The sequence below is a fragment of the Syngnathus typhle genome, linkage group LG18, assembly GCF_033458585.1.
Source record: "Syngnathus typhle isolate RoL2023-S1 ecotype Sweden linkage group LG18, RoL_Styp_1.0, whole genome shotgun sequence".
Classification (NCBI taxonomy): Eukaryota; Metazoa; Chordata; class Actinopteri; order Syngnathiformes; family Syngnathidae; genus Syngnathus; species Syngnathus typhle.
This window is the reverse complement of record NC_083755.1, coordinates 6,674,667-6,699,338: the sequence shown is the minus strand read 5'-3', so window position 1 is coordinate 6,699,338 and position 24,672 is coordinate 6,674,667. Positions and strand designations below refer to the sequence as shown.

The window sequence follows — 24,672 nt, the reverse complement described above, 5'->3', positions numbered from 1 at the left end:
GACGCGAGCGGCGGTCACTCGCTTTGCCGTGTGACCAAAACACAACATTCACAAAGCGCCTCTAACCTGAGCTCATGAGCAGGACGGCCTGCAGCAGCGCCACCTCGCTGTCGTCCAGGTTGAACTGCGCCAGACTCTTGCCCAGGTCGAAGATGGCGTCCGACACCACGCCCAGCCCGCCGTTCTTGAGCTGCTCGCGCTTGACCGCCATCTCGCCGCTCAGCGTCAGCGTCTCGCTCTCGGGGTCGTAGCGCATGGCCGCCCGCAGCGACATGATCTCCATGCAGCAGCCCTTCAGCAGGATGATCTGGTCCTCGCAGGGCAGCTGGCGACGGAGAATGTTGGCAAGGTGGCGGCGATTCGGTTTACGTGCGGGCGGGCGGGAAGGGCTCACCTCGGAGAACATGTGCAGTTTTTTGGCAAAGTCCACCACTCGCGTGATGGCGGGGGTGATGATCTTGGTGAACTCGCTGAAGGCCTCCAGGTCCACCTTGTCGCCGTCCGACGTGGGCGCCACCGGCGACTGGCCGATTTTGTCCGGCTGGGGGGGAGCAAGCGTAAACAAACCACGTCAGCGGGACGCTTCAAAGTGGAATAACGCACATCTCCTTCCTTCTTGTTGCCTAGCAACAGCTGCCAACCCAAGGCCAGCTAACGCCTCCCGCCGGTCCCCCCAGTGGGTGAAATGTCAGATTGGGCTCGCCAAAGTGGCGTGATGTCAGAGACACCCGAGCAAAGGAGAATTTGCCCAGTCCTGCGCGAGGAGGATAAGCAAACGGGAACGTCGCTTTGGGAAAGAGAGGAGAGTGGGAAGCGATTAAAGGAGGAAAAGTGAGAGGAATTAGTAGCCCAGGAGGATCAGCGTGAAGAAAGACCGCGAGGAGGAGATGAAGTCAAGATGGGACGCCAGCTCGCTCTTTTTTTGTTCTTGCCCTTTGTTTATCCCGCCGAGCGAAGAACAGCTTGCGGGCTCATCTCTGAGGGCTTCACATTCCAGGGAAGCGGCGAGATTAATTCACTGACGGCAATCCCCTCCCCCCTCTCGGCCCACTTTTACAGACACGTGGACCAAAGTATCGTGACAAGGCTTTCCTACCAGGAATTTGCGCTTCTGCTTCCACTGGGCGCCCTGAGCGTTGGTGTGGCGGTGGGCCTCGGTCACCATGTGGATCAGCTCCCACTCGGAGCCGCTGGGCTCGGGCCGGTTCTGCAGCGTCTTGACCATCTCCTCCTTCTTGCGGCGCACCCGGTTTTCCTCGATCAGACGCCGCTTGGCCACCCTCTTGGAGTCGTCCAGCACCACTGCGAGAAGACGACCACGCATTTACACGGGTCAAGGTACCGCGAATCCACAAGACGACGATGAAGACTGACGGTCCATGGCCATGCCCACAGCGATGCACTTCTTGAAGCGACACAGCTGACACTGGTTGCGCGTGATCTTGTCGATGATGCAGCAGCCTTCATACTTGCACGAGTAGGCGGGGTGCAAGTTCTTCTGGATGGTTCTGCGGAAGAAACCCTGCAAGGGGAGCGCGAGGTGTTATATTCTCAGCCCGGGAGGGACGTTGTGGCGTACGGGCCTACCTTGCAGCCCTCGCAGGTAATGCAGCGGTAGTGGTAGCCTGTGGCTTTGTCGCCGCACACCACGCATGGCTCATCCTTCTCCAGGTAGCTGGGGATGTACCCTGGCGGAACACAAATAAGCCATAGTGCAAAAGCGAGGTACATATGAGACGACGGATTGGGAAAGCGTTGCAGGTACAAAAATAGAGACAATTACACCGGAAGAGAAAATAATAATAATCATAAATAAAGCCGAGGAGAAGCGGACGAGAACGAATCGGGAGTAAAGTCAACAAAGACCTCAGATAATCATCATCGCGGCAGGGGGAAAAAAAAAAAAGAAAAACAGGGTGCAGATCAGGGCGCCAGTGTGTGCGTTCGGAAAACTTGCAGCGAGTGCATCCTTGACAGAGATGAAGCGGCTTCCATCTGGGGTAAATCAAGGTTAGAACATTTCCCTGCATGCCTTGAGGCACCTTCATTATGCTCTCCAAGACTACAGTGGAAGTTTTTTTTTTTTTTTTTATATACAATAAAGGTCATCCAGATGGCCATTTGCCAGGTAGGATTAAGTGAGTCTTGATACTCAAACAAAAACGCAGCTTACTCACCCGTCATACTCTTAACCGAACATTGACTGTTCTTCCTCTTCCTCTTCGGGCCATTGAGCCACCTGGGTGAGTGAGAGAAAACCAATCAATGACAATAAATTTGTACGTCTTGTTTACATTGCTCTCTAGTGGCCAAGGCGGGCACACGATTGCATAGCTAGCAAGCTAGCCGAGTCTTCTCGGCTCTTTTGTTTTGGAATCACCTCACTGTCAAAACAAATAAACCCATTAGCAGCACAAGGCGGGGACGTAGCGGGAATTCCGAGCTCCGGGTTGCCGGCGTGCACAAGACGCCAAGTCAAATTCTGAGGTAAATTCTGGCAGGGAAGCAAAGCCAGCGCAGATGGAGGAGGACGGCGGGAAAAAAGGGTTTGTGACAAAAGCCTCAGAGGAGGATCAGCATGCGTCAGAGATGGAAGTGATTCTCAATCCCCGGAGTCGCTCGGCTCTCGGAATCCGTCGTCTTGCCGTCACATCGAGGTCGTTTAACGGCGGCTCGGTGGAGGGGAAAGAGAGTCCCAGTTTCTGACGCCACTCGGAGAGAAACGCTTTGCACGGCGTCTTATCGCGAGCCATAAATGTCCGTGACATTTCTAGATGGCTTCTGTTTGGCTTCAAAACTGTTTTTTTAAAAGTTGCCGCTTGGATTCAAGCCATCAAATGATGTCTCACTTTGCCTTTCCTTTTAAGGATATTTGAATTGGCATTTAGCATCATCGGACTAATGCCCGAGCGCTCGGAACTGGCAAAAGCTTCCAACAACTATTCGATTCATCGCCGACTCCCAGAGTGACGGCAACGTGACACTGAAGACATTTCGAATGTCTCGAGTGTCAAAAGGCAACTCAAAAAGTAAAGGTGAATCCGAGTCATATGCAAAGCGCCATCTAACGGCCAAACTTCCCCACATAGCAGGATAACCCGAAGTGTGTTTTTACGAGGACGTAAAGCCTTGGAGAGCACCTAAGCCCAAAATAGCCACGATGGAAATATAAACACGGCCCGCTAGCCAAACATGAACTTAGCTTCGCTGCCGCAGCCAACAGGCAGGCACACTTCAAAACAAGCCTCAGCTTCCACGTGGACGGCACATTTTAAAACAAGTCTCTGCTTCAACATGGCTGCTTTTGTTGACATCAAAAAATGGAAGATTATTAAAAGGAGCCATTCGCTGTTACTTGGCCACCTGATTTGTGAAGTTTTCCACCCTCTTGGCACTCAAATTGGAATGGCATGAGCTTAAAAATCAAGCCGGGGAGCGATGACGGAAGGCGACTGGAACCCCGGGAGTGTCCTTAAGCAACTGAAGGTCATGTGACCCGACAACAGCGGCGGGGGGGGGTTTGTTTTGTTTGCCATGTGCTTTTTTTTTGTCTGTGCAGCATCTGTTTGAAACTCACGACGCTGTTTTTGTTTGGGGCATAGCAAATTCTTGTTGAAGACTAACATGAACGGGCCCGCACTAGCAAAAGCGTTGCCAGCGGAATGTGCGTCGTGGTCGCAAGTCGAGTCACGGCGGCGCTTTGCAAAACACCAAATGTCACGGGGTGCAGTTGCAACACGGCACTGGACGATGCGTGATATTGCTCCAAGTAACCTGAGCTAAACCCGCACACGCACACACGCAGCAGATGTGCAGAAAAGAAAGAACAATATTGAAGTTCTCACTTGGTGACACAGCAAGGTGATAAAATGTGCATGTCCAAAATATCCAAAAACCAAAATAAACAAATCCATCAGATGTCTGAGTGGAGCGCCGGATTATTTCCGCCGTGCAACCTTAGCGCTGTCTGGTCTAAGTTTAACTTGCTCATCAAAACGGACCCCTGCGCAGCTTCCTACTAAGCTCCGCCACCGCCGGCTCCTGATTGGCTTGCGCTCGACCTTTTCCACCTGACCCGAGGAGCGACTACCTTCGATGAGAGGGAACTTTCCAGATCTAGCTATAATAGGTGGAAATTTGCAAAATATGCAGACCATATATAGATTTATAGCTTTTATGTGATTAGGGGGGAAAAGTACAAGAGAGGAACAGAGTCTTGATTATTTAAAAAATGCCTGAGAGCGATCGATCATGCAATTTTGTGGATGTTTTGAAAAGCCGGCTAAGTAAAAGAAATCAACACGATCATGACCCGAGACATGTGACTGATGCTGGGAGGGGTGCGTGACATTCAAAGTATAATGCCGCCCTTGTCAACCAATTAGTGTACGCATTTTCTATGGCACAGATGTTACGCAACAGCACAGTTTCAATACCCACGTAAGGACAAATCTTCTCCCGATTTGCTCAAAGTCTTCATTTCATTTTCCCAAAGCGGAATATTTACTCCGAAATTGCTTTAAGTGAGTCGATAAAGAAAATGGCCACTGGCAGCGGAGGTCAAAATTGCTTCTTTGACCAGGTAATTGCTATCACATCACACTGAGGAGAATGATTTTCACCCAGGGACCATGTCCAGATCCTCTTTCCCGTTTAATTACGGCGCATTTATTCACGGCTGACAGTCGCTCGGCTGGAGCGAACGCCGCTCACGGCCCGACTGGATATTCAAGCCCCGTTGGCGCACAAAGCGGCCATGATGTAATCAGTCACACAATCCGCAGCGAAGGCGACGCATAACAATGCTTATTAGCGCGTCGTGACAGGACATCCTCGCGGGAAGGAAAACCTCGAGCTTGTTTACACTTGTGCGACTTGCACGAGAACGAAAACACAGAGGTGCACAAGTGAAGTGATCTCACTTCATCAAAGTTGCTTAAAAGTCATTCCACCGATTAAAAAACATAAAGTCAGCTAACTTAAGGACAAACTCTTCAATCAAATCAACACATCTAAAAAGCACGTGTCATTTTGTTCAATGACAAAATCAAATTGTAAAAAACAAAATGTCCTTGGCAGCCTTTCAAAAGGTGTAGTTGGCACCTTTTGTCTACAGTACGAAAGTTCATATTTAAATTTAATCATGCACAGTCTGGTTTCTTATTAATCTCGAAATAATAATGTGTCTCTTTGCGTTTGGACTGGTCCGACCGGATATACCGGTGGAGAACTCACCGTTTCTCTTCGCCCTCGAGTGGGTTAGGCTCTTGCTCCTTGGGCATGTGTTCCATTCACCTCAATTCCATCCAGCAGCCAATCACGAGAGACTGAGGCAAGCCCCGCCCTCGGATGCACGCTTGTCATTCGACACTCGGGACGGGTCGATCGCCGGAAGATCGCAGGGTCCGGGCTCTGGGGTTTCAAGTTAGGGGGTGGGGAGGGGGAAAGGGGAGGGGGTGGCGGTGGTCCCCTGAGGGAACAGACCCCTCGTGGCGCGCGGTACGAACGACCTCGGGCCTTGATGAATGACCTCGCAGGTTGTTGTTAGTGTTGAAGGTCGACCTCAAAGTCGCGGAGGGGGAAGGGCGATCCAGCCTACAAGACGACAGAACACGTTCATATTAATCGTAATGAATATTATTTTGGCCGTCACCAGACAGGATTCAAAGAAAAATGTAAATTCACTAAATGCAAAACAGCACAGTAGCATGAAAACAGGAAAAATGGGAAAAAAACAGAAAGAAGCAAAGAAGAAAAAGAACAAGAAACATCGACCAATTAGAACGAATGAGGTGTGTTGTCAGTAATGGTTTGTTAAATCCGCCACGACATAACCCATGTATGCAAAAATAAGTGGACCAATGATTGATCCCTGAGGAACACCATGTTTAACTGCCGTCGGTATATTGAAGCTGACTCTCGGCCCACATGCTGACAACGAGTGTACAGATGTCGCCTGAGTCGGTTTCAATTTGTACCAACCTTTTGTTCAACTCGTTTAATGACACACTAGTGTGACGCAACTTGACATCAATCGGGGTCATCGTCCAAATCACAATCAACGGTATTATGACCGAGGGTACGATACTGCTGCCCGCCGGCCAAGTGGCACATACCAAAAGGAGTCACATGACACACAAACTCTTTCATTCTCCACACGCTATTGAAATATGTTATTATGATAAGTTGGATATAACGAGAGAAGCTCCATACTGAAGAGCGTCTCGCGTGGCACAAAGCGCCGCGACGCGCTCGTGTTTATTTGCGCCGCAACAATTGGTCACTTATCGCCACGGGAGAGCGGGGGGACGGCGGACAGGCGTCTTTGTTCTTGCGTGAGTGAAAGAAATTCTTGCAGAATAGATGAGCTAATGTTCTCGTTTGGTCATGGCGAACAAAAAGGCAGGCGGTGAGGGCAAATGGCATTGCGGGCATTTTTTTCAAAGAAAATCTATATTTGAATGGAATGGATTTTGGATATCCATAAATAATTTACGACGGTAGCTAGTAGCATGCTAGCGTCACTCTCAATGGAATGAAACAGACAGTAGCACTGACCTCCATTTACAAGCTAAATTTGTTCCAATTAAATTGAAATTCATTTGGTCGTTACGTCATTGCGATTTTCTTGGATGCATGGAGCCTTTTTTTTTTTTTTTGTCCACTCAGATTTATTATTACGTCAACTGGATAAAAAAAAATGGTTGTCTATTTTTGTGGAAAACCTCCCCCTGCTCATTTCTGGAGGAACTTTTCCTTTCCAGCGCAAGTAGGGAGTCCTTGAACGTCATTCCCTGAAGTCACCATTCATACTCGTCCGCTGCAAGGTCAAACGAGACAAGCGTTTGGCCTCGAGATAACGGACGAAGAGGCGAACGCTCACACGTGCCGAGGTGAAATGAAGATAAAAACTCCTTGCGGGTGAGGGCATGAAAGGAGAACTCCGAGGATGAAGGCAAAACCGAGAGAGATTTGAAAACACGCAGATGTTTTTGTGCTCATCTCCATTTGAAAGTGTGCTATGGATTTGCACGGAGCACATGGCGTCACGTTTAATGAAGATAAATGTTTCGACCACATCTGTTTCTAATATTATAATACAACGCAGTGACAGGCTAATTGTGACGCAAATTAATCATATGCTAGCGTTTGACCGAAATAAAGAATGAACTAAATAAAAGTGGAAACACTGCGAGTGTGTTGGGATGCATCCAAATGGAATTTCATTCACTTTCCCACACGCCGCAGGGGCTTCTCCCCTTGACGTTTTTCGGTGAATTGGGCCTACGGAAAAAACAAAACAAGGCATTCTCCCCGCAGTAGGCTTGAGCATTTAATTGCGCACGCTGACACACATTCTCCAAATACTTCAAAGTTAGCACGAGCAAGCGAGCTAATTACGAGAAGCAACTTTGACACTTTACGACTTGACAGCTTGGCTTTTTGTTTCAAATCCGGGGCGGTGGAGGAGGTTCGTACGATTCTTTGGATTTCATTTGGCAGGATGATTTTTTATTTCTAAACGGATGTTTCTAGACGTTTTCGAAGTGTTGAGGACGGACAGCGGGGCGAGTTACAAATACACTTGCCAACTCAGCCATTTAGTGGCTATTTTTAGCAACTCCTCTAATCATTTCTCATGGCAACAAGTGAGTTTGAAAAACACAAGAAATCAAAAAGGATTTTTTTTTTTTTTTACACGTGGCCCTAGATTTATACCACTCATCAGACCCCAGGGGGCCCCCTCTAGTTAAAAGCTCAAAGATCAAGTTTCATGTCTCTAAAGCCTAATGGCTGTCAAGGGACTTTGTAATAAGTCACACTGGCTGCTGCTGAAAGTGTCAAACGTTTAATTTGGGGTGACAAGGAGAAAAAGTGGCAACATTTCTCAATTAATAATCTTTTTTTTTTTTTTTTACATGTCTCAAAACTATGGTCCAAACCACACCAGTGTCTGCGTAAAATAACATATTATATTTTATCGATGCAATTGTAATAAGTACACCTCTGTAAAACATTGTATCCTAATTAACATGTTCCTTGGCGTCACCGCCACACACACACAAACTTTTTGAGGAGCACTGCTCTGGAGATCCGCGTGTCAAGATGACGGTACGCACGCACACACACAGTTAACGTCACCTCTCGGTACCCCCTCCAAGTGTTTCCATTCATCACCACATCTCCGCCACCTCTGTAATGAGCTATAAATATTGTAAAGAAACCACAAACACACCGCGGACACACCAGCATGGTCATGACACATGAAGGGGGGGGGGGGGGGGGGGGGTCACGGGAAAGCCTCGTGAGGCCCTGCGCAATTTTTTTTTCCCTGAGCGTATCCAGAAAAATCTATGAAAGATGAGAAAGTGGCGTGGGAGGGAGAGGTGTGTGTATGTGTGTAGGCGTTCAGAAGGGTGGAGGCAATGGACTGCAAGGTGATTTTCTTGGCAGAGACTCGGGCCGGGGTACCCGAGGGCCAGGGGCCCCGGTGCCCCCCGCCGGATCCTTGCGAGCATGTGTGTGGTCCTGGATCTGATTAGTTTTCATCTCAGCCACACACTCACATACTGTATATGCACACACACGTGTACATGTGCCTTACACGTGCATGTCCAAGTTGGCGGCCCCCTGAGACCCTTTAGTGTCAGAACACATCAAGGACTTCTCAGGACTGGAGACGAAGAGCAAGGCTGATAAGAAACAGCAGAAGAAGAGGAAGGAAGGATCAGGGTGACGATTCAGGGAAGAGGTTAACCTTCCCACATTCATCCCCTTCAGCCCTCAACGGGAGCATTGTGCGGTTAGCGTGGCCCATTCGCCTTGCGTACAAACGCTGCTGTATAAATAAACTGGCGGTGCCTTTTAGGCTCAGATCAGCGCAAGCGTCGAGTCAAGTGCACAGGCGTGAACTCGGCGCACGGGCACTGATGCGCGGATGAGTGCAGGGTGGGGGCGGGCTGCACCGCCGGCTCTCCGAGGCCACGCAAGGTTCCGCCGGACCCGAGGAATGCTAAATATTTATCCACGACTTTGACCCCGGCGCATTACATGTGCACTCTACACCACGTATGCACGCATACGTGTACAAAAGCGGGATAGAGAGAACACCACTTGGCATTCATAACACCATCTGTGCTGCTCTTGTGGGGCCCATACTTTGACAGCAACCTTGCAGTCCATTTTCGTCGTTCCGACTTCGCCAGAGGGTCACGCCGAGGCTAAAAAAAATCAGCGGCTTAAAAAAACTTCCATTAGCATGACAAATTCATGTAGGATCAAGCTGACATCGCTACTGATGGAAAAAAAAACGAAAAAGTCTTGGCAGTTTCAGAAAGTAAGCGTACTGATCGCTGATCCTTGAGGGACACCACATTTAAGTGCAGGATCACCCCAGATTTTTTTAGGACGCAGACATGTGAAGATATCCAAATGTTCTTCCTTGACGCTTAGCATGCGCTTTTGTCACAGCTAGTTGAGCAACTTGAGACGCCTGGAGACAAAGGCGGCGCGACATCGGGGAGCGTGACATCGGAGACGGTTGACACGCCCGTGCTTACTCATGGCAGTGATCATCAGGTTCAAACGGGTGTCATTAATCATCACCGGATGGCATCAATGGTTAACGACAAGTGCGGCGGCATGCGGGTCGACAGGATCCACGCTCCAATGATACTATCCAAACACATATTTCAAGACAAGCGCAAAAGAAAACTCGTAAATAATTTACAAATTCCCACCTTCCCTTGCGGGATTTTTCTTTTTAGATTTATCAGTTGAGTGAAAAGTGAGTTCAGGCCATAAAACCACAGAGGGTGGATTTCATCCAATCGCAGGCCGCCAGTACAATTGTCCAATCGGGCAGCAGAGATAAACGAGAAAGATGGACGTTGGCGGAGGAGGAGAAAGATAACAGGCGAGAGGAGGTATATAGCCACATTTCTATATGGGCTGCCTCTCCCAGACGGTAAACACCAGGGTGTGTGTGTGTGTGTGTGTGTCAGACAGAACATGAGAGCAAGACATTCTGGGTCATCCAATCTGCAGAGGCATGCAAGCACACACACACACCTTCACACACTACACAGCGCCTGTAGGGAAATTCCGATTGATCGGTGACCGATCATCATTGGCCGATCGATGTATGTGGAAAATATGTGTTTTTGAATCGCATCACATACAGAAAGGCATTGAATTGTCTAGAATTTACTTCCCACCATTTGCTAGTTCTGAACAGACGTCAATGGAAACCATGTGGCAAGCTTTGTTACAAAATGACGTAAGGGTCAGATGTGGCCCGCTGGCCTTGAGTTTGACACCTGTAATATAACCCCATGATTGAATGCACTGAAAGCGGGCAATCGACGCATTAGCACGTTAGCATCATCAGCTCCGTGACTCACTCCGGTGGCACTGCGGGCCTTCAGTGCCGCCGCACGAGCTCTAAATCGCGAACCTGGCTAGCAGCCAGCGTGCCTTCTTCAGGGGGTAGACGGAGGGGCCTCTAACGTGAGCAGACGTGGAGGGCCCGCATCAAGACGGGAGACATTAGCGTCACCCCGAAGGCAACTGCGGAGAAAGGACCCGAGTCGTCCCGCCTCCCGCTACTAAAGCGAGCAGGCACGCGTCCCCTGCGCGACCCTTGCTAATCGTATTGTGTGGCGGCTATCCCGTTAGTCGCCCCATGAGTCAAAGCCAAAGGCCGGATTGAGGCAGGGCATCTTCCCATCTGCGGTTCCTGAAGCAAACGGGAAAGGCCACTCGGGATGCACAATTTCTGCTGACAAGGGAAATTAAGAACAGAAATTTGGGGCGAAATTGGAATATTTTCTTGAGAATTACGGGGAGTGCACACAAAGCAGAATGATACTTTTCCGCCAATACGTTACAATAAGCGCCTCAGAAAGCAATCCGAACTGGTGGAATAACGAATAGCCGCAGCTTTGTTGGATTCTATTTGTTCATCCTGAGCCACCAAATGACATTTTTGTCAACTCACATAGCCAATCAGTGCACATAGCGCTGTGCCAAACACAACCATGCTGACAACTGCCATCATTTTGATCACTACAATTGAGAAATTTCGACACTCTGATCTCCTTTCATCTTTCAGGTCATGTCAACACGGCTGCTTGCGCCTGGCAACGCACGCTCGCTGCTGATGTCTAATGTGTGTGTGTGTGTGTGTGTGGACGGGCATGACGCTCTCACAACAGACATCCAAGCCACTAATTGCCCAGTCACACGGGCCAGCTCGCAACGCGTGCCAGCAAGCCTTTTTTTGGGGTGGAGTGGGTGTGTCGGGGGTATGTGCCGGCATCGGCCAATGGGCTCGCGGCGGCGCTGGGAAATTGGAACCGAGGGAGAAGCGGAATAGACTTCTTTTTTTTCCCAGGATTGATTTGGTAATGAAAAAGGCCTTTTTAGGTGAGCTTAGATGAAAGTTTAGACTGCATTTTGAAAAATCTATACGTCACGCAACCAATCCCACGCGTGGACAATCGAGAGTCTTGGATGGCCCTTCCATCCGCGTTCAACAAAAGCAATCGAGAACTGCCAAAGAAGAAGAAAAAGAAGAAGAAATGATGTGACACAAGAAGCGAGAACCTCATCAGACAAGCGAACGCTAGCGGCTGATTAAAGAGGGGACGAGTTATATTTCACAATAAAAGAGCAAAGAAAGGCGCACGGAATTCACGTCGCAGACTTTTGTGCTATAGAAGAGCTCAAGGAATAAAAGATGCCGTTCAAGAGCGGTCGAAGGCTAAAAGCAGAGGCTGGCTGGCTAGCGTAGCGCATTAGCCTACATTAAAAGCCATCACGTTACATTTAGTCACGTTAGTCAAAGGCCTTAAGCTGTTTTTTGTTGTGTCTATTTATGGACAATGTTGCTAAGAATGCATGATCAGAAAGAAAACAAGACATTTCGTTTTTGGCCCGTGACATGTGCCGTGAAAAGTGAGTCATTTTTGCCGATTTTACGTCGTTTCTGCTGAGTCGTGCAAAGTGTATCCCTGGCAGGAATGGCCAGTTTTGAAAAAAAGATAAAATGTCGTTGATAGTGAGGAAACGGGTGAGGGGGGGGTTGAGGCGGTAAACGCAGGAAGTAGAAGCCCCGCGGCTCGCCTCATAAACGATTTTGCGGGGTACTGCTTATGTCTGCGCGCGCGTAATTAACTCTTCAAACAAATACAGTGGCAGGCGGGCAGGCAGATGCTGTGGGTGGGCTCTCATAATCCACATCATTACATTTGGACTCTTTTCTAATAAAACTTTGTGCTCGCTATCTCGCAATCAATCAATCCAGCACTTGTACTGCTGAAAGAAAGCAGACCGGCGGCGCAAGTCCCGAAATCCCGCGGGGCCGGATAAAAGTCCTCTCGGGGCGTTTCATCCGTCCCCGCCGTGACATTTACGAGCTGACGGACGGGAGAAAGCGCAGGCGAGCGTCCGCTTGACCCCAATGCTAACATATAAGGGTAAACGCCATCGATATGCTAACAGAAATTAGCGGAGATTTCAATGAAGTTCCCAAGCAGTGCTCGCCTCAAGGAGCCTCAAGAAACTCAGAGGAAGCAGAAGCGGAAATACCACAGGACAATCCAAGTGGTCCATCGGAGGCTTCCTTGGACTCGACAGCTGCAAATACCCACGAGCGCTGATCAACAGCTGCAACGGTCAAAAGTCACGCCGCATTTTCCGGCCCATGATACGTTCAATCCCAACTCGGCGAGCAAATGGCCGCCGAGTCGGCGGTGATCAATGAGCTGCGGACAGCGGGGCGGCTGCTTGTTAGCCGGAATGATATCGCTCAGGCCAGATCCCCAGCGGGGGGTTGTGCCCGTTGAGGCATCGCGGATGTCGCTAACAAGGCCTTTTCGTGCGACATCATACTAGCAAAAACGCTAATGGCCACCATTTATGAAATCTTATATATTGGGAATTTTTCAAACATTTGATTGTGTCTGCTAGCACATGACTTGACTTTTGACTTGAAGTCGCTAGTGGCTTTTAAAAAAAACAAAACAGAGAGGTCAGAAAACGACTGCTAGCTTCACTCTTCCTCCTTGTTATGTTAAGGCAAAAGCAATTCACCCGAGTCGCCAAACTAAAAATACTACAAACACTAACTTGAAATCGACGCGCGCTCTGGAGCGGCCGGGTGTACTTTAGGACAGCCCTAGCAGATATTTGCATTTGAAATCGGGACAAGAATGTCAATATTGACTTCAAAACGCGGCAGCAAGCTTTTAGCAGGATCACCGGCGGGTTGGCCGCCACTCAAATCAACAAGTATCCTAAAGTGGGCAGCTGAGGGGAAATAAACAAATAAATATTTTGCTGTAGAGACTCTTACATGGGAATGTTGTTGTGAAACTCTGCAGGAGTCTTCTTTTTTTTTTTTGCAAACATCCCCCTGTCATTTTTGGTTGACGTGTGCAATTAGAAGTTTTCCATGACATGATCTTTTCCTTCTATGGGACTTATAAAGTTGATTTCGAGTCCCACCTATTGTACCCTGATTTCCTTTATCGAATAACAATAACAAGCTTGTGTTTGAGGAACAGCGTCAGATGTGCCAGAGTGTTATGCATAGCGCTGGACCCGCATGCGAGTACAGAACGTCCTGTTACAACTCATAAACGTTCTGCTGGTTTCACAACAACATGAGGCGCACCAAGAGCAATTACCGAGACTTTGCACTCGTTTCCTTTTTTTTTTGGAGCCTGGGGCCAATATCTTGTTGAGTGGAGAGACTTCAGGTGGAAGACGGCTTTAATGCTGCCAAGCGGGTAAACAAAATGGTGGCTGATGGTGAGGCAGGCGGGCGGACACTTTAGAAGGTGCGATTGGAAGGGGGGGGGGGGGGGGGGTTATGGGGCACACTTGAAGGTTTTGGGGGTTGAGGCGCCTTTGAAGGGGCGCAGCGTGCTCATGAGTGCCGACCTCACGGAACCCCCCGGACCCCCGCCCTCGTAGGCGAGCTCTCTTAACACCTCGTAAATCTCACCTGGGGCTGCAGGAGCACGGCTGACATCGGCACGCACACACACTCATGCTAACTGTGAAGTCATTTTTATGTTAAGCGGAATTGGCTCATCTATTTAAAGGAACTAATAAAGTAGCCAAACACTAATCAGATAAAAAAAAAAAAAAAAACTACTGTAGAATGTGAATCTCCACATTGACATGTTTTATTTTTTCCACAAGAATCAAGCACAGCGAGTCCCTCAACATCTCCCCGGTCGATAGCTGCTACCGGCGTGTCGCTTAAAGCGGGATTAAAGCACAATTATGCCCTCCAGATGTGCGGCCAGATGAGCTGACCGCGACGTTTTTGCCGGAGGAAAAACCAATCCCGACGGCTCCGAGTTGCGATTGGCTGCGGTCGAAGCGCGTTTGCATACAGTTGCGTCTAGGCAAATGGTGCCTTTTTGGGGGGGAAAACACAAAGTTACCAGTGTGGCCCAAAACTTTTGAAAGGTAGAGTAGAGGGGGACCCGAGCATCTTGATTCTATTCCTAACAACAGACGATGACATCATGAAATTGGCTCGCTCCCCTGTTCTGCGGAAAGCACCAAAATCCCCATTCATGATTCACCCTGACCACACGTTATTCCCACAAGTGTACGAGCGACATTATGTAATGGCAGCTGGCGAGCCATCAAGAGCCAAAGGAGGATTTTTTTTTTTTTTTTTTTTACCCCTTCTGCCAGCGCCATCCCGGCCGCGCTCCAACGCGAGCTTAGAAGTCCTGTGCCGGCCTCCCAGGGCAAACATTGGCGAGAACAAAGTCTGGGATGCAAAAGAACAAAATGCTTGTGTTTTGTTTATTTGGTGACCTAGTGACCCCTCTTTTACACGGCTTTGGCCTTTTTAACTCTGGCAAAGCAACACACACGGATAGTAATGACACCTGAAGCGGTCCAAAAAATCTGATAATTTGAGAGCGCAAGATACGAGTGACCGCTAGCTTAAAGCTGACGCATGCTAGGAAACACCAGACAGGCTGGAATGAACATTAATTCATTTTGTGCAGTATATTGCTCCCCCACACACCCATTAAACTAAAAATAATCATCAAAATTATGTTTTGTCTTTTATCTTCTATTGGTTTATATTAAAGCGAGACGTCTTTGTCGGTCGACCTACCAGTCAGGTTAGGCGTGTGTCTGCATGCACGGCTAATTATTTTCTCCAGCCTCCTGCTTGGCACAGTCCGCCTCGTCTCTACCCTGCGGGCCAGGAAAAGAGCATTGTGAGTATGGGTGGGTGTTACAAAGGGGCCCAAGAAGTGCTGGTGCGAGGGCGGGGTGGGGGGGGGGGTGTCATATAGTGTAAAGCAAACCAACAAGGCCAAGACACAAATGGTGCCGCAACATGTAGACAGACAAAATAACAATAGGCAGTCGCGTCATTCATGCTCTGCACTGAACGACAAATATTAATGCCGCACTGATGAACCGAGAATGTTGTTTGCCGGGCTTAGAATGGCCAGCGAAAGCTCTCTAACGCCCAACCATATTAAATAATTCAGATATGATGACAAACGACTCCGTTAAGCCGTTTTGTGCACAAACAGGCGATTTTGAGCTCCGCTCCCGGTGCGCGGAACGGCCGTGAATCACACGCGAGACAACGTAAGAAAGATAAATGGATGGAGAGTGTTGAAATATGCTCATTTAAGAAAGCGAGGGATGAAGAGAGAGGACGCCACTAAAAGCTTCTAAGTGCTTCGCAACAGGAAACTCAAGAGGAAACTCAAGAGGAAGCCACCCGCGAGTGTAAGTGAGCCTCACTCGTACTACATTAGCGTTGTGCTACTTGTCGTCGTCGGATTGACCAATCAAACCTTGATTTAGTTTTTCATAGGTGATGATGTCAAATCTTATCAATCACACTCAAAGAGTCTTCAAGTCAGATGGTGTCAAGTCTAAGCGGACTGAAAGATCAGCCAAACGTAGTGACGGTGACGCCGTGCTCACATATGGGGACAAAATTGTGACACCGCATCTGGGAGCAATGTGCTGGCACTACATTCATCATTTTGCAGCAGGCAAAACAAAAACCGGTTTCAGAACTGGTTCCAGCGTGCCTGGAAATGTTCTTGCGTGGAATCTCCATTCCTTCCGAGCGCCGCCGCTTCTTCTGTACGCCCTCGTGTCAATCGTCGGCCGAGCGTCGTTTCGTGCCGCGGGAAATCAAATTTAATTTCGCCTTCTGCTTTATTTTCCATGCACGTACGTTCCGGCTCCTGTTTGATTGCCCGTGAGGCGATGCGCTTTGGAAAAGGCACGGGTGGATAGACGGACGGCGTCCAAATTCACATGACATACCCGTGTCGCTTAGCAGCGTTTCCAAACACCGACGGCATGACGACTCCTTCCAGTGAGATTATTTGCCTCATACGGAACCGTAGGCATTAGCCTCACGACGCCCGCCATTACCGACATGAGGTAAACATTAGCGACCGCGGAACAGAACCTTCTCTGAAGCTCTTTTTCTCAGAAGCCTTGACATGTTTCCAATTAGTCGTCGTCAAGAGACGAAGCAGAAGTTGAAACGTGTTTTACGTTACAGGTTCTACCTTGAAAAGCGCCATGCGCGGTTTAGGCTATAAAAAGGACTTATTTGCTCTTCTTATCAAAACGCTTATCGACAAACAGCATCGGAGAGCCAAGAACAACACGGACACTTCTGGAGTCGTGATTTTCTGGCCACTGTGTGGAAATGAGCCAACAGGGTTGCAATATTAATTTTTCAAGGTCGCACTCGGACCAGCTCTCGTGCCCCTTTTCTCCAAAGTTTCCAATGTGGACAACATATGATGGAACACACTGTCTTTGGCAACGTTGCACGCAACCCTGGCTGCTTTCCACTCGACTCAATTCTTGCCATACAGAGCACAAAGGGAAGATTATTCCGTTAATAGTCTGCTTTGGAGTGGGAATCAAATAAATAGTCGCGAGAGGCAACCGAAGGTGACATCTCTTCCCTCCCGGGACCGAGGTCAAAGCGGGCTCATAAATCGCGGGAGACCCATCAGATAGGACGCCGCTAGGTCACTCTCGTTTGCCGCTAATGATGGCGCTTTGCTACGGCGGCCATTTTGAATTGAGATTGTAGTCAACAAAACCGAAAAGCAAAATATGACCAAGTTTGAAGACGGCCAAATACGGCTAAATGTGACACGGTAGTAAACAAAAGCTGCGAGTCACCCACGATCTCATGAAGCCAAATATTCCCAGCTGATCAGGGCCAAGTTCGTCCTACTCCCTTCCTCTCTTTCGTTCTCCCTTCCTTCCTTCCTCGCTCACAAGCAAACCACAGACTCATGGCAAGCGAGACCTTGGCGAGCTGACAAGCAGCAGGAGAAACGGCTCCACTAAATCCTCCCCCCGTGTCAATAGCGCAGATTCCGAATAGGCCGTTTCAGTCGGCGGGAACGTGTTTAATAGCAAAGTGCTGATGTTGAGAAGAAATCCAGCGTGACGTCAGGATGTTAATGTTTTTTTCGGGAGGGTCGGCGCGCGGGGGCGACCGACATGCAGCGAGGGGGGCCGACCCGGTCCGACCCGCCTCGCCGCCTGGAGTTGATTTAGGACTTTTGGACAGCCGCCAACATTCCTGGAGGAACGCTGTAAGAGGAGGAGCCGCGAGTGGGATGCGCAGAGAGAGAAAAGAGAGAGAATGTGGCAAATGTGGAATGACTCTGTGTGTGTGCGTGTAAGAACGCATACTCGGTTGCTATGGTGAAGTGTGTGTGTGGCGGGCGGGGGGGCTTGGTAGAATTCCAAATGGGAACATTGGGACTGCACAAACGTGTGTGTGTGTGTGTGCAAGGCGAACCGAATCCAGGCCAAGTTTGACAGCCGGCAGGTGAATTTGAGGAGGTGAAAAAAAAAAAGATGCCCAAGGTGTCCGGCGGCACAGCAAGGCTTTGGCGCGGTGCCGTCGAATTGGATTTGAGCCTCTCGTTTGTCGTCATGCCAGCTGGACGGCAAACATGTTGACGTGCGGCGATATCTACGCCGAGCTTGCTAGTTTATCTCCTTTTGCCCTCTCATCTCCTCAGTGTTTGTTGACTTTTGGTTTCTTCACGGGCTTGCTGCTTCTTCTCGCTGTTCTTCTTGCTTTCCCTGATTATCAGCGCCAACTATTTATAGCCGCTCCACTGCAGCAGCCCGAGTCGAGTACAGTATGTTCCGCACAACACAGGCTTCTTCTGATTACGTACCCTGGCCGGCAGGCAGGCAGGCAGGCAGGGAGGCCTTATGCTTGGGCTGCTCTATAAACACAGTCAGCATTTTGTTTTATTCTGAGCAACGCTCTCCCCGATCGATCACCTGAAGACAAGCGTGCAAATCGCCAGGGGTCAGAGGTCAAGGCTGAAACGTACAGTGACTCTCCGATAAAAGCGTGCAAATTCAGAGAAATGTTTAACCGCTGCCTAAACACGCAGGAGGATTTGTGGGCGTGGCCAGCGGCTGCCGCAGCACCTCGGCGCACACTCGCTCGCCTCAGACGTTTCAAGTTGCAAGCAGACTTGTTTATGTCAAGCGGGCGAGTCATCAGATTTGGTCAGAAAGGACCTAAACGGAGCGGGACGAATCACGGCACGCCAACTAACGGAGAACGACAATCAGAACCTATTTGGCTCTAAGGAAGCAAAACAACATTGTCTGGGTCAAAGGCCAAAAGGCAGACATTTTGCGGTCTAAAATGGGATCCATAAGATGCTTTCCATTGCTCCTAAACACGGCCATCATCATTATACTAATGGCTCTGCATTCGTCAGCACGCTCTGACGTGTTTTTTTGCTCCGAGAGTATTAGCAGTCAAGTGAAGCGTGTTTACACGCGGCAACACCGTCGAGCGCTTTGCGCTGTTCCGACGTCGATTTGCCGCCACAAAAAGTAGAGCGTATCTATAATCATTGAAACAGCATGTACTTTTTAACGGGAATATCGCCGGGCGTTGGCAGTAGGAAATAAATATATACGGCCACATCATGCACGCAGTGAATGTGCACGCATGAAAAACTTGCTTGTCCACATACTCGGCCGTGACGGTGTTGACAAAGGATGCGGCAAAACGACAAATGGCCAAATGATATAAATCAGATAAGGACATTTTTTATTAAGTAGTATGCCGGGAGAGAAATTACGCACAAATTTTGATGAGTCAGGAGCATGACTGTCTCTCCACCATTCATAAGACTCGCCGTCCTTCTCCGCCGCAATTACGACACAGACGGACTTGGGTCGCTTCCCACGAGAGGGAGGGGGAGGCTCTCGGCGAAAGGAAGGTTTTCGGATCACGAGAGCCGACGCGAGCGTAAGGGGGTCTTAGATAGCGATAGTGATGGCAGTTAGCTGACTCCCAGCGGGAGGGAACGCTACCATGTGGAAAATCCATGATGATAGGGGGGGGGGATGTTCTCGGCGCATGGTTGTCTCGTCAACGCAAAGCAATGCTCTATTATCCCTGAGACCGGCTTAGCGTTAAAAGGCTCAACAGGCTAATCCGTTAGCCAAATGAAGTGTCCGACCTGAGGCGGAGGCTGGCCGCCGAAATCACAGAGGATCTTAATAACCGTACATATCTCGCATCTGTTCGGCAAAGATGGAGACGTATACGAGCGGCGCCGACATATTCACGAGCTACGCCGGTCGGTCGTCAGGCCGCAGCTGTCAAACGATAGCGTACATAAATGTCAAACAAGTCATGTCGGTTCCATGCAAACCGCCGCACCAGGCGGATCCAACAAGGATTTTTTTACGAGCGCATAAACATTCCCTGAACGTCACATTCAATAAGCGTACAGCAAAGCCGACCAATTGAATTTAGCGAAGCTCTGTTTTACTGGAACTCGGCTGCAGTGAGACTCTTTAAAGCAGATGATGGGCAGCAGCACATGACACATCCCACTTGATACATTTTTAATCAGATATCAGGCAAAAACAAAAAAAAACAACCAGAGCCACGGAACAGAAATCTGTCAAGGCTGAAGATTGGTTGAAATTTGTCAGAAGCGACATGAAACTCATATTTAATGGGTCATAAAAAAAACGATTTCAAGATGACTGGTTAAGAACAACTAAAATCAAATAAAAGCGTCCGTCAATCATATTTAGATTGAAATCAATTTTAAGATCTGAGACAGAAATTTGATCAATTAGGCAGGATTCATATATGAAGATGGGAAAAATTGCAAATGACGTGACTGCCCATTGTTCATTATTCACGCACAACTCACTCATTGGTGTTTTTTTGGTCCCCCCCCCCCCAAAACAAGATGGCAACAAAGGCTCGGCTAATCGGAAAATAACAACTGAAATATGTTGAAATCATAAATCTCCGCCTTTGTATGTTGGCTAGGAGCTAAACTTTATCCCAGGCATTAGTGGAAGATTCTTTGACATTCCGAATAAGGTTGACGGCAGTGAGACACTCAATGACAACAAAAATGAGCACGCCGGGCACGGCGACGCGCAACCTGACAGGCGTCAGACGTGTCACGGGCGCAACATGGTGGCCATCTGCTCAGAGCGGCCTCTAAATGACACAAAGGAAGCATTGAGCGCCCCAAACGTCTTCCACGGCGGGACGGACTAGCTTGCGCGGCGCTTGGCTGGCTCCGAACAAGCGAAGGTTTGACAGCGCAAAGAGCCGGAATGAAGTTAAAAGATGATCTGTTGCTTCCGACGCCCCTCGACAGTTATTTTCCCCTTTGCGGGGACTTTAGACGACGGCGTTGAATCACTACTTCTACTCGAGTCTTTTATTGTGACACAAGTATGCGTACATCTATTGAACTACAGACTGCGACTATTTTTTTTGTGTGGTTGGGCCCTTGCCAAGCGCTAGCACGCACGCCGTGCTCTTGAAGCAGCTCCAAAACCACAAGCGGCAAAAACCAGCGAGACGCTTTACGCCATCCCGTCCGCCTTTCATTTGCCAGGTTTACACTGTGGAAAGGATCTTTTGCTTTTTTAAAAAATATATATTTGATTTCGTGTGACAGCTACTGACTGTGAAAGCGCTCGACAAAGCGGCCTTTGAGCGAATTCTGAAATCGACCCAAAAAAGAAAAAAAAAAAAATTTGCGGCTAGAGTACTTGACTTCAACGGTTTCAAGTTCCGAGCACTTGCCGCTTTGCGTTGACAGAACTTGGCGGGCGAGTTAAACGGCAACACACCACCTGGGTGAGCAAGAGATGCATGATCCAGGCTGCTGGAAACGTCGACGGCGGGGGCAACAGTGCGTGACAATTTCTATTTTATACACAAGAGAAAGGCATCGAGGCGCTCATCTTGTCCACACTTGAATCAGCCGTTAGGCATGTGACACATCTGCGTTTGGTTTCAAGCCTTCCCGAAGAATCGACGCGTTCATTAGCAGTGCAGAAGCCCGACACGTTGCGGGTTCAAAGCGGCGGGATTTGCTTTTCACCTTGCAAACTTGGAAAGAAAATCTGGTTGGAGTACAAAAATAATCCGGCGGGTACAAGTTGCCGCCTTGCAGCAATCTGCTTGTTTGCATAGTTGAAAAGTCACGCTCGCGGACTCGCTCGCTCGGCGTTGTAAGCGAGCCAGCGTGGAGATTGATCAGCTGGGCCGTGTCCATGCCGAGGCTTTTCCTCCGTGGGCTCGCCAAGCATAACAACTCTCGCCGTGCCTCACTTTTTTTTTTTTTTGCACTGGCCCGCACGGACGCGACTGCCATCTAAACCGTGACTGACCCACTTTCTGCTGACTAGGCCAAGCGAATCATCCAAAAAATACAACTGTTTATTTTTCAATGAAAAACCCGAGCCACCACCCGCGCTCGCAGTTCTATTAACATCTTCGGTACGTTTGGGTCACGACCGACTCGGTTTTCCTCGGCCAACTTACATTTGAAACATATTCGGCCACCGAGTGACTTCATTCTCCAGCAACGTTTAACATAATTCACTTCAAATATTATATTTGAGGGACAGAAACACAAGCAGAAACAGAGCGTTTTAGTTTCTCTCCCCCATCTTTTTTGTTTATTTGCTTAAATGAATCCCATGTCAAACATCTGCTGTGTAAAAAAAAAAAAAAAAAAAATTAGTTTGAGCTGAAACCATGGGGGGAAAAAATGCTAGCAACAAACTACGATGAGCAACAAACCTACAATGCATTCCTTTTTCACAAACTATGAAAATAATTCCTTGCAGGAATTAATAAAAAAAATCTCTTTTTTGGGGTGAAAAAAATACTGGAAGGGTCGGGAAAAAGTTGCCAAACATAGCGACCGATTATTTTATAAACTGCTTTAGCGTTTGTAAACTAGCCCCTGTATGTTTGCAGCTATCTTGTAAATGGAGAACCCCCCCCCCCCAAAAAAAATCCTGCTAAACTCAAACTATATCAATAAGGGAGGCGAGGGACGCATGTGGCAAATGTAAGATAAGGGAAGGCAAAGTTATTCCGAGCAGCTAATGCGCGGCGCACAGGATGGCAGCAGGGGAGGTTAAGGGGAAGAGGGGGGGGGGGGGGGGTCGACTCTGGTCAACTCGACTCCCTGTGCCAGATAAAGAATGTGCACGCCTACAGCAGACACAAATCACACAAGCTTGCGTATATTCTTAAATGTACAGTACATGCGAGGGAGGAGATAATATCTTTTTTTTGTTCATATTTAACCGGTTTTTACTCGTATAGTTATTTGTCAGTTTCTTTTGTAGCTTTTACTGTATACAATCTGAGGTGCTCATACATTTATTTGGGTTGACAGTCATAATGGCCCTCCGAAAGAAGCTATGACGACAATGCGGCCCGCGAAAAAAAGGAGTTTGACACCCCTGGGCGAGCGGCTCAATATTAGCAAGCGTGAAAACGGGACGCTTACGAAAAGCTAGCTAAATTTAGCATGCGCGAAAGGCCTCCGCGAATAGCAGCAGGGGTTCCTCTAATTCTATTTCTATTTAATCGGGGAAATTGACTCGCTTCGTAAGAAACTGAGAGCAAATTAAGTTGGTGAGCTTCGGAGTCATTCTCCCGCTTTCCTTCTCTTCGAATTTGCATTTTGTGAAAGAACACCTTTGAAATTAAAGCAGCTAGAAAAGTATTTGGGGAAAATCGTGGCAGATAATGCAAAGGAAAAGCAAGTTGGGGGACTAAAGTGTGCAGCTTGACAGTGATATCAAGTTTCACGGTGTGTGTGGAGAGGAAACATGAGTCATGCTACACATACAGACACACACACACAGACACACACACACAAGGTCCACAGTACAGCAAAGGCACGTTTGATTAAGCGTTCAGTTTGCACAGCACCTTGACGGCGCTATGACAACAATAAACAGATCGACAAATCTCTCGGCACGAGCGGTGTTACGTCCACCGCGCTACCCGGTGGTAATTAAAAAATGGCGGCAAGCTCACGATCTGGAGTGTTAATTATTGTCAAAATCCTCCGTGTTTACGTGCAAAGTACAATTTCAGGCTTTGGAAGGCTTGATTAGCAAACGAATGATTGCGAGCCGCCGGGCGTCTCTGTGCACCAAAATCGGGATTTGATTATTATTGTTGTTTTTTTTCCCCGTCTCTTGGGTGGGCAGCAAGGCGTGTCGTCTTTATTTGTATTATTTGCTTGTTTCGCGCCTCCAGTGAAACAAATTCCCCTTTTCAGCCGACAATGGAGCGTGACGCCGCAAAAGCGCTTTGGCTTTTCTTATTAACGGATGACTGGAATGAAAAAGCAATCTGCGTTATTACCTCGCTTATCTAGCTTGATGGCGTCGCGTAATTGCGGCGGCAACAAATTATTTTAGCCATAAAAGGCGACGAGCGTTCAAAGAAGCGACTTTGTTAGTCACTTTTCACAATCACCAGTGAAAGTTAGCGTCGCATTTTGTTCAACAGGACTGACTGTTGAGTAAATCTCCAGTCGACAAAGCAACAGCAGGTTTAAGGAAGGCAAATCGGAAATCAAAAATTCACGTTACGGCTTGTCATGGGATCCCCTGGACGCAAGTTTCGGATTTTTAGCGCGACTGCATCTGTTAACGTAATTTAACAAAGGGAAACTGTAACTGTCCTGTCTGCTGGTTGGACCAATCGACAAATCGGAGAGCATTGCTCTCAACAGCCGATTGAACGATTAAGTGTCGTTTTTTTTTTGTTGTCATATCGGAAAATCGCATTTCAGACAATTTCATAGTGGAGGATCTCAATTGTGGCGGTTAGAAGATAATTGAACGTTAAAGTTGCCTCCTTCACGCCCGAGTGGCTGAATTTTAAATATCGACTGAAAGTAGGGGGAAAGGAGCTCTGCGAGGGGGGAGTGGCTAAAGGAGTGCCATAAAAAAGGTCATTTATGACAACTATTAATTCAAATGTCATTATGTTAGGCTTCGTAATGGGCGAGCGGGCTTTGCGGTGGCGGCGGGGGGGCTCCGCAGAGCCTCAAATTGTTATTCCCACTTGAATCTCCGCCCACATGAAGAGAATTCTTTGCTTGGCCACGACGCCCAGTGTTTATGACATGTGACAAATTTACGATCCTGGGAACCGGCCGGAGCGCCTCTCCCCCGTGGTAAGCATCTCTTCGAGAGCTTCGCCCGCCACGGGCCCCTTCTCGGCCACGCCGCCGCTCGCGTGTCGGCGGAGGAGCGGCGGCAAACATCTGCGTGTCA

The 24,672-nt window shown here is 48.5% G+C and overlaps 1 protein-coding gene across 8 annotated transcripts in view; it reads right to left on the bottom strand.

Moving 5' to 3' along the window:
* thrab (thyroid hormone receptor alpha b) overlaps positions 1-24,672 on the bottom strand; it is a 39,410-nt gene that overhangs the window by 3,723 nt on the left and 11,015 nt on the right. For 3 of the 8 annotated variants that reach the window (XM_061304532.1, XM_061304535.1, XM_061304533.1), the window contains 8 exons: positions 15,155-15,237; positions 5,236-5,595; positions 2,178-2,239; positions 1,588-1,688; positions 1,375-1,522; positions 1,097-1,302; positions 395-541; positions 67-325 (listed from right to left, as the gene is read on the bottom strand). In XM_061304532.1, the coding sequence (XP_061160516.1) occupies positions 67-325; positions 395-541; positions 1,097-1,302; positions 1,375-1,522; positions 1,588-1,688; positions 2,178-2,239; positions 5,236-5,291 (979 nt within the window). In that variant the 5' untranslated portion in view covers positions 5,292-5,595; positions 15,155-15,237. The other 5 variants (XM_061304534.1, XM_061304537.1, XM_061304536.1 and 2 more) reach the window with 4 other exon arrangements.